The sequence below is a fragment of the Frankliniella occidentalis genome, unplaced genomic scaffold, assembly GCF_000697945.3.
Source record: "Frankliniella occidentalis isolate FOCC.00 unplaced genomic scaffold, Focc_3.1 Scaffold80, whole genome shotgun sequence".
Taxonomy (NCBI): domain Eukaryota; kingdom Metazoa; phylum Arthropoda; class Insecta; order Thysanoptera; family Thripidae; genus Frankliniella; species Frankliniella occidentalis.
In genome coordinates this window covers 550,143-560,448 of record NW_026267210.1, presented here as the reverse complement: position 1 = coordinate 560,448, position 10,306 = coordinate 550,143, and the positions used below count along the sequence as shown (strand labels likewise).

General features: G+C 42.6%; 1 protein-coding gene across 1 annotated transcript; it reads left to right on the top strand.

Moving 5' to 3' along the window:
• Window positions 1–611: 611 nt before the first annotated feature.
• On the top strand, window positions 612–9,897 carry LOC113206191 (AF4/FMR2 family member 1; the record flags this gene model as incomplete). Its single annotated transcript, XM_026422155.2, is given in 14 exon segments — window positions 612–645; window positions 741–857; window positions 934–1,273; window positions 1,466–1,858; window positions 2,199–2,912; window positions 3,102–4,058; window positions 4,149–4,309; window positions 4,396–4,579; window positions 4,717–4,892; window positions 5,040–5,240; window positions 5,327–5,404; window positions 5,502–5,604; window positions 5,701–6,064; window positions 6,152–9,897. Coding segments are annotated over 12 exon segments (3,804 nt in total). The 3' UTR covers window positions 6,292–9,897.
• Window positions 9,898–10,306: the final 409 nt, after the last annotated feature.

The following is a 10,306-nucleotide window of genomic DNA, read 5'->3' as shown; positions in this document are numbered from 1 at the left end:
GGATGGATGGGGTGGGTCTTGAGGGATGAGGTGCCCCCCCCCCTCTCTTTCCCTTCACTCGAGGCATGGGGATCAGAAATCATACGGCGTTGTCATTGATTCGGGAAACCCTCTCCAGATCTCGGCGTTTGATCACGGCTGGCAATCCCCCTAATGACCTGTTGAAACGCCTCTCACTGTACAGAGATACGCCGAACTCGCGATCCTGATTATACTATACCGCCTGCGGGCGGGCCTGCCGATCGACCCTGACCACGGTGCCTCGCCTCGTGGCCCCGTGCGGGTATGCAACCCGTCCGCTCGCCTGCGTCCGGTGCAGTATAACCAGGAATAAGTGCGGCTTGGAGCATGCACCTCGTAATGTATTTGAAAGAGGATCTGCTTTTGGAGAACGTGCGCGAGGGATGGGAGAACCCCGTCGTGTTGACTCGGTAAAACGGTTTGGCTATTTGAGGGGCTTCGCGGGTACTTGACGGGCAGCAAGTAGAGCACCTTCAGGCCGACACGCGACGTGACGCGACCCCCTCTCCCCTTCTCCCCTCCTCCCCTTCTCCCATTCTTACCCACCTTGCAATGACGTTTGGCTGTAACTTTAATTTATCTTGTTTCAGAACGCAGCTACATTGCTCCGGTACGCGTCGAATCGTAAGTGTCGCACCCTCTTACACATCCTTGTCTACAGTTTTGTTATTTGTTTGTCCATCGGAGACTGGAACGTTTTCTTTACTTTTTCTCCGCAGCAACTTGGAGAATGATCTGATCTTGTCGGAAGACAGCGATGACGAGGGCGGCAAGGAGGCCGCCGCCGTCGAGCAGGCCGCCAGCCCCGTGGACCTGCCGCCCAACGTGGACATCCTGTGAGTACTTTCGCCGCGAGGAGACGGTCCTTCCTTCCCGCCTGCGGCACGACCTGACTGAGCCCTTGCCCCGCAGGCCCCCGATGAGCGTCGGGCCGCCCCCGCCCGTCCTGGACCCGATGTCGCCGTGCGGCAGCCCCATCCGCAGCCCCGGGCCCGGGCCTAGCAACAGCCCCGGGCCCAACAACAGCTCCTCTTCTGGCTCGGGCTCCGGCTCAGACTCGGGCTCCGACAGCGACTCGTCGAGCGAGGAGTCCAACGAGGAGGCGGAGGCCCCCGAGCAGCCGCCGCCGCTGCCCAACCCGCTGCTGCCGCCGCCCGGGGCCTCGCCGGAGCCGCGCTGGAACCTGGAGTCCTTCTTGTCGCCCGGCAGGAGCGAGGCGGCCAACGATGCAGCCAGCGACGTCGCCGTCAAGGTGAGGGGCGCGCACGCGCCGATGGCCTCGTAGGAGTCTTGGTAGACGCAGTTGAGCACAGAGCTAGGTGGACGGAGTGATTCTTTCTTGGATAATACATGCTTTGGTTCAAAAAGAATTCGAGTTAGGTTTGACTTGGCTGCCCTGTCCTGTCCTTTGCCTTTGCTCACCGTGTGCCGCTTGTCCCTGCAGAAGGAAGGCTTGATGCCGGCTCCCGAGGCGTCCAGCGCCAAGAAGCCGGTCAGCCCCATGCCGCATGCCCCGCATGCAGTGCACCGGCCACTCGCCCCGCCGGCCTCCTCGTCCGGGCGGGCCGGCGTCGCGGTCGGCCGCGGAGGGCGTCGCGGCCTGGGCCTCGGCCTGGGCCTCGGCGTCGAGTCAGATCACAGCGACCACGGCAGCCTGGAGGTGCACGACGTGGTGCAGGAGGTGCTCGCCAACCCCCACCCCGCCCTTCTCTCTCGCTTCTCCGACTCGGACGACTGCGCCAAGAAGCAGCCCGCCCAGCCACCTGCACCCGCCTCCGCGCCCGCCTCCGCCTCCGCGCCCGCGCTCAAGCCTCGGCCGCGCAGGGCGCGCGTGCAGGTGCGTGTCGAGATGTCGTGGGGCGGTACATGTGCAGCTGTTGCGTCTCACAGCTTCAGCTTCCTCATCATCTCCTCCCCGCCACCCCCCAATTCATCCTTCTTTTCCTCGTATTATTTTCTTTGCTGTAATGCCCTGCTTAGGATCCAGTATCGCCCAAGCATTCCAGATTCTAGTACCGCTCACGTTTTTTTTCCTCACCCCTCCTCCCTTCTCCTCCCATCAGCTCGCCCATCAGCCAACAACACAGTTCACTATGCAGTTGACGCTGACGTTAGGCCTTCGCGGCACATTTGGGTCATGTTATATTGATTTCTTGTTTTTGTTAATGTTATTGCAGGAGAAGACCCCCGCGCTGGTGCCTGAGTCGGACAGTGAGTCAGACACACCTGGTCCAGCCAATCCCATGAGGCCTCCAGCGCTCTCAAAGTCTCCTCTGGGCGTTAAGGAGACTCGGGACACTTCCGAAGACGACAGGCCGTGCAACCAAGGGCGTGCCTACGATGCCAAAGCTGCTGACGATAGGACTAAGAGAAAAGTGGCTGTTGTGAGACCAGAAGTGCGGACGGACCCGTATAAAGAAACGGATGAGAGAGTTAGGGCCAAGCAGTTGTCATCAGATGACGACATGAGACGTAAAAACCGTAGTCCTGTGAAAGTGAGACCAAGCATACCTCGCGTTCCTAAACTGTATAAACGATCTGGGAGCTGTTCAGATAGTGGATCAGATGTAGACATGGGGGATCGTGGCAGCAGAGGAAGACGAAGTGCGCTAGGTACTAGTGATAGTGACAGAAGTAGGATACTCTCTCCCAAAAAGTGGAGCCATGGGCTCAAGCCACTCATGTCAGCAGTTTCTGCAAGTGATAGTGATGAAGACGTTAAATCTGGAACAAAAGCCAAGATAGTACGCCGCAGGAGAAGCAACACCAAGAGGCCCACTCAGGCTAGTGACTCTGAGGAAGAGTCACGTCCTGAGGTTAAAAGGCATACCCCTAAGCCAAAATTACGAGCATCGCCTATAAGGAGTGCTTCAGAAGAAGAACCCAGAAAGGTAAGAATGTTTAAGACATGATACCCTTAACTATGTTCTAGAAAATAGTTTTCAGTAATATCTAAGAAATTATGTACTCTGCGAATGTAAACATGAGACATCATACTTTATTTTTTCAGTTTTTACTTTCGCATGGTACCTAGCTTTAGCACTTGCATCCTGATAATCATTTATTGTCTTATTTTGTAGGGAACTGCTCGAAGAAGTCTTGTGCCACCGAGATCTCAGACCCACTCCAGTCTCTCTGAAGATGAGGAATGCTACACCGGGTCCAATAAATGGCAATCCAAACATAAAGCCCGCGGCAGACCACCTCTATATCCAAAACATCAGATTGAAGAAGAAAAACAAAATCCTGTTAGTACTCGCAGGTCCAGTGGACGTCAAAAGACAGACATTGCTGTAACTAGGGATTCTGACAGCTCTGAAATAGACGTGGTAAATTCAAAATCACCTATGAAAGGTGTTGGTCAGTCAAGAATAGCTAAGACAAGAGGAAGTGGCGACTCAAGTTCAGATATGGAACATGTACAGTCACCTGTTAGACCATTATCTGATAGTGAAAGTGACACTGTAGTATCAAAACCAAAAATGGAAGTTAGTCCACCCAAGCTAGACATAGAGGGCAATGTTGTCCAGGATAAGAAGAAAAATGACACGTTAAGAAAACTGTTTTCAATTAAACGAGAACCACAAGAAAGCGGTGGCAAAGGTGGCAAGGGCGGAAAGGGTGGAAAAGGAGGCAAGGGCAAAGGTGGGAAGGGGAAGGGAGGCAAGGGCAAACCTGGAGTATTAGTGGTTGGTTGTGAAGAAGTACGAGCAGAACCTGTCTACTCCCCTACCCCACCCCCACCTGTTGAAGTACCAAAGCAGGATCCTCAGCTTACAGACAGTGAAAAGAAGAGAAAAAGAAAACGTCATGGAAAACATAGTGATAGTATCACACCTGAAAAAGCACCTCAGCCAATTAAAGAAGACCCTCCAGAGGAAGAACTAGTTGCTTCCTTAAAAAGGGAAGCTCCACCAACACCACTCCAAACTAGTTTAAATCACCCACAACCTATTCTACCTATTATCTGCCGAATACCTCTTAGTAGATTACCATTTATACCACTACCACCTTCTAAGTCCAGCCACTTCAGAGATGTATGTACTGTGTTTCTTAAGACCTATTTGTGAGATTCAAAACCTTTGTGCATTTGAGTAAGGAACTATCTTCCTCTTGTTTCTTTTTAGGTTCGGTCACACTATGATTCCTCGGATTTGAGAACAGCTGAGGAAGAAAGTTCTAGCTCAAGACATCACCATGGAAGCAAGAAAAGAAGAAGGCACCATAGCCATGTTGAAGATGGTGATTCAGAGGAAGTGCCATCTGTACCTGATGAAACTCAAAACAGGTTCGTTCAGACCATAAAATTCTCTTTACATTCTGCTATGTACCCAGAAGTCGGTAGTGTTTCATGTGAATTGTCCTCAATCACAGCGATATTTTGACGGGCCGGACATCACAAATGAGCAACAAACGGGAACGGCGATTATCTACAAGTTCTATCTCTTCACAATCTACAACTGCTAGCAGAGAACATTCTAAACACAAGGACAGACACCGTGAAAGACACCATAAGCGCCAGAAGCTAGAGGACCATACCATGCGTTCTGCTTACCAGGTAAGGCAACTGCTTGTTTTAAATCATCTACGCAGTTGATACTAAATAGGTGTTGCTCTTTAAAATAATTTATGAAAGCTCTTTTTTTCAATACATTATGACTTGAAGCAATATTCAATCTTGTTTTATATTTTTAGGGTGGAGAGAGCTTCATAGATCAACCTCCTACTAACCATGAACGGGAAGAACAAGTTGGAGGCCCTAGTGGTCACCTATGGGGCATGGATCCAAATATGCCACCTTCAGTTCAAAGAGTATTTTACTCATACTTTGAAGAAAAACGTAGGCAAAGATTTCAAGAGCAATCCCTAAAGTAAGTATTGCCAATATAAACATGACTTTAGATCTCATTTTATATCCAGCAAATCTTACATTATAACTTGGCATCAGCATTATTGACCGCGCTCCCCTTCCGGTCCAATCAATCAATAGAACTAATTTACCTTTCATTTTCTTGTAGGGATGACAACTTTAATTTGAACGAGGCAGTGCGCTATAAAAGGCTAGCAGACAATGAGCGAGACCAAACTGCTCAGGGTGTCCTCTACCTTGAGGCAATCATGTTCTTCATTTTAACAGGAATGACTATGCTCACTCACACCACTTCACACAGCCATACTACAGCCCACACAATGTTTAATGACACACTTTCCCTCATTAAGTAAGAATTCACAAATTTTTACCATCTACTTGTAGTAATAGTAAAAGCCTTAACTCACCCTCTGCTGTTTCTTACCTTTTACCTAGGTTTGTAACTCAAAGATTCAAGAGTCTAAAAAGCAGTCCAGACAACCTGACAATCCATAACTGCTTGTGTGTTCTAAGGTTGGTGGTTACACAAGCATTTCTTGTTGTCCAATTATTGCAGTGTTAAAATGTTAAAAATAACTGATTAATTGGTTTTTGGTTGTTGTTTTTTTAGTATGCGATCTCAGTCCCTATTACATTTGAAATTGTATGAAATCACTCAAAATGAGGTGGCAGAGTACGAAAAACCTATTGCCAACTTTTTTAATACTGTGAAGGTAAAATATTTTTTGGTTTCACATTTTTCACATTATGTATTTTAAATTTATATTAAAATGCTAATTTCTGTTTTGTGTTTGTTTTGTTGTGAACAGACACCTGCTGTTCCTGTCGCACAGGCTGCAACTGAGGGTCAGGCTCAAGGCCAGGGCACCCCTTCATCTCTGTCACCAACACCTTCACCCTCTGGCTCTGTGGGATCTGTCAGTTCTAACTCTTCATCTGGCTACAGCAGTGGTAATGGCGGTGGCAATGCCAATGGAAGTGGGCACGGCAACAGTGGACAGACTAGTGCTACTGGACCAGCCCCTCCCAATCCTGCAAATCCTCCTTGTGTTTCAGTTCCCATGAACATTTATTCAATGCTTTCAAAGCAGCATAAATGTTGGAGTAATCTTAAATTGTCTCATGATCTTTGGGAGAAAGCTGATGCTCTGGTGACACGGTTTAATCATACTGGTTAGTTGTGAACTATGTCAAATTATTCTACTTTTTAATATTTTTCTGTATATTGACTAACATTGCCTTATTTTATTGTTTTTCCAGAATTTTTCATCTCACTGGATCGTACATGTGGGCCACTTACACTGCACAGCTCTCTGACAGATGTGGTGTGTTATGTTCGAGAAGGACTTGAAAGGTTAAGAAGCATCAATCCAGACATGATGCCAAACGCAATGCTTTAAAACTCTTACCTCGAAAAGTCAGTTTGGACCAATTTTAGGAATGCCTGTGATTTAAGTTGTTCCAGCCTGCAGATGCTATTCAAGATTAGAAGACTGTAACATACTTTGTGGTTCAAAAAGCAATGAAGTGAGGTTGACCAAGATCACCACTCATCTCTTAAGGCCTTTAAAATACAAATATAATCATGATTTTATCTTTATCACATTTGGTACTGCCAACAAAAGTTAATTCAGATGTATTAATAACTTATTTAAATTGAAAACATTGCATTTCCTTCCAGTCTGTAGGCTCAAAATTTCATTCCATTCTGTAAGAGATATTTTTAAAGATGCTTACTTTCATATATCTTTGTCTATTGCTAGTTTTGAAAAGCATTTTGTGCTTCTGGCTTTCAAACCAGACAGATTCTTTTTAAATTGTATATGTAAGCATGGCATCTTTCTTTAATTAAGTTTCGATCTATCTATCTTTTTAAGAACATGAAACATTGTCTTTGTTTTGGATGTATTGTTATACCAGATGTCAAATATTCTTGACATATTGACTGGACCAAAATTTGCTTGAATGAGAAGAATCTCCTTCACTTCCAATGAAATTGAATCTTGAATTGAAATTCCCAGTTAATTGAGTTTTTCTTTTTTTGGTCTTTTGTTTTTTTGCCGCTGTCTAATTATGATGGCATTTTAAAAGAATCATAGCTTTTTTACTTTTATTTTCAAAGCTTTCAAAATGAAGTCTCACAACGAAATGTTAAGAAAGTGTGTTATTGGCTGTGGTGAAGGGCTCAGTAGATATGATTGCTCACGGTGCTAGCCAGTTGCAGTCAAATTTTGTAGGTTCAGCTGTACGGTTTGTGTCCATAATGACTTTTTTTATTGCGGATTACACAAAAGTTGTTGTTCATTGAAAAATAATTTTAGTTTGCTCAATATGAAGTGGCTGATTTGTGTCACATGTTTTGAAAAGCATGCGGGATTAGCCTCACACATTGTGCTGCAATGATTGCATCGTGAGTTGCCAATCTATAGCAGACTGATATTTATTTGTAGAGTGAAGATTAAATTAAAACTTTGATGGGACTTACATACATACAGTTCTTATATTGATATTTTATCAGGAAGCTTGACAATTGCTTTCCATATATCTAGAGCATAATATACAGATGTTAGATATTTTTAATGGTGTCAATTTTTTCTGCTTACCATAGTTTATCATAATTATTATGGTCAAACTCAAAAGAGGAAGAGAGTTAATAGTCAGTTCGACATGCAAATACATATTAGTATCTTTAATTAATGATGTAAAAATGTGCTGTACATAATTTTTATGGGAAACAGGATAGTATAAATTACTGGGTTGTATATTTTTGTACATACACTGACTGTTAAGAAAACTACCTTTCAGTAAGGTCTTACCATTGTATAGAAAATAAATTGCATTGCACCATTTGTTATGATACTGAACTACCTATATACCTTGAACTCTGCTGTATAGCTAAGAGGAACTTGTTCATCTCTTGCAGTGAATTTTTTTTTTGTTTGTTTTATAGTTACCATGATTGCAGTGGCCATTCCTGAATATTTCAGGATCTCCTTGAGATGTCTTGTTGATGTTAATTTTTCAGCTTCCTGACGTATTGAAAGGCTGTGATAGGGTGGACTTAAGTAATTACAACAATATGGGGAAGTAACATTAAGGTACATAAATGACATCACTTGCCACCTCACTGTACTCTGCCTTTATTTAGTAGCTTGATTTGCTTAGGCGAAAAGTTACTTCTTTGCTCGATATTGTTATTAGATACCTAAGGTCCAAAATTTGTTAATTATACGTATTTTATTTTCTAAAAGCGTGGAATGTTCATTGCAAAATTATTGTAATGCCATAAAACTCTCTCCTCAATTTTCTTCCATTTTTTGTTTTATCTTTCTTGTGATGTTTTGAAAGAAAAGGAAATGATACACTTCTAATACCATGAAAGTTGTTTAAAAGTACTATCTTGGTTAAGCTGCCAAAAAGTTTATCACATTAGCACCATCTTCCGGTATATATCTAAGTACAAAGTGATTATTGCAGGTGTTTTTTTGTTATCTGAAAAAAGCATAAAGTTTTTTGAGTTCAGGAAGCCATTCTGTATTAAATAATTTAATAAAATTCAAAACATCACTCATCTGCACTTGCATTAATTCGATATCTTTTGAAGTGTGCTTCTTCCTGAGAATCTCTTTCTCTTTGTTCTCATCAGGAGTGCTCCCACTAACTTTTCCAACAGCCTTGTCAAAGTACAGTATTTCCGAAATATTTATTATTTTGATTGGGATTTCGTTAGGGCAATGTTCACAAACCCATCATATTTTCCTGTAGTGCTGAGAGTGTGGTCCTCACATGAAAAGTAAGGTCAAGTGTTTTAAATTGAGCTTTCAAACCATGGGTGAGTTATGTATTCAAACCACTTCATTTGTATCTGAAGTTCCAATTTTGTATTGCACAGTTGAATTAATGCTGTTTTCAATTTAATCGTAGGGTCCAAAATTCGTTACTCAGTTCAGTTTTGTCATTTCAGTTTTAACATTAAGTTTCTTCACAAATCAAGTTTAGTTCCAGTTTTTTTGTTTTGGTAGGGTTTGTGAATAAAGCCAAAAGAGTGGTCACTGAGTGAACCAATATTTTTTACTTTTCTAGAGTAGGCTAAGAGAGATCTCATATCAATTTGTATACGAAATTAACAACGGATGGCGGATGGCTCTATTTTCAGTATGCAAGGCAGAATTATACATGAATCCTCAGAGGAATTGAGTTTGTGTCAAACATGGCCAAAGGTTGTGTGTTACTATGTTTTCCTTTCTCTTAATTTTAGAGTCAGCGTATCCAAAAGCAATCTTTGCTCACTCTTCAATAGGAGAGACAACTGATGCATGCGGTTTCTTTGTACACTTTACCAATGGTGCATCTAATGTGATTTTACTGCATATTTATTTGTTAAAGTTTTATTTATTGACTTTTGTTTAGTTTCTTTTCTTTTTTTTACTTTTGTTTCATTTATGCTTTACTTCTTATGTTATGTGGTTTGTGATGAGACTGCACGTTCACACAAATGTTAAGGCCTTGTTTAGTGAAATCATATCCTTGTTTCATACCTCTGAGTAAGTTTAAAAATAAATGAAATTCAGAGGTGCAATCTGTGAAATCAAAACAGTTTGATGTTGTTGGAGACACTCACCAACAAATAAATGTGATTCTGAATGTGGCTGTAACAGAGCATCAATATAAATACTCCATTTTAAAAATGTGATTTTCTCTGACTTCCTGTTAGTCATTGTATGTGTGAGACATGTTGTGATTGATCAGTGATTACATGGATCATCTTATGTTTCTCCTTGTTTTCCTTCTTTTCTTACTGTAATTGTTGTTTCTTGTCATACATAAGTGTTTCAAATTTCTCCAGCTGAAAAGTCATGTTATTTACAAAAAGTCTGCTTTTCAGGATAAGGGGGTCATGGACTTGTCTAGGTGAAACAAGTCATGAATACATTTGACCACCAAAAAACCTCTGCAACAAACTGTTTCTGTTTAATCAGGTCTCGTTTGAAATAAGTGATCAAGTATTTTTGTTTTATGTTTTACAAAGACCTCCTTCCTAACTTGTCTGACTAGAGCAAACCTTTCTATTTTGAGGGGTCTCAAAAAAAAAAAAAAAATTGAAACTTCAGTGTACTTTCAAAAATCTCTGTTGTTTTCCCCTCTATTTAGATGTTCTAGTTTCTGTACTATTCATCAGCTTCTTTCCGTTTGGCTACTTTTTTCAAATGATACATTGTCAATCAAAGACCTTGTGTTTACATGCTTGTGATTGAATTTGTTGCTCGACTGTAATTTTTGTAAAAGCACAAACTTTGTAAAACTTCGAAGTGAAATGAGTTGCAAGTGATGATATGTGCCCTGAAAGAATACAATGATGCATTTGACTTATTTTGAATTATTATATAGGGGGGCCCAAATGACCTCTTTGTAAAG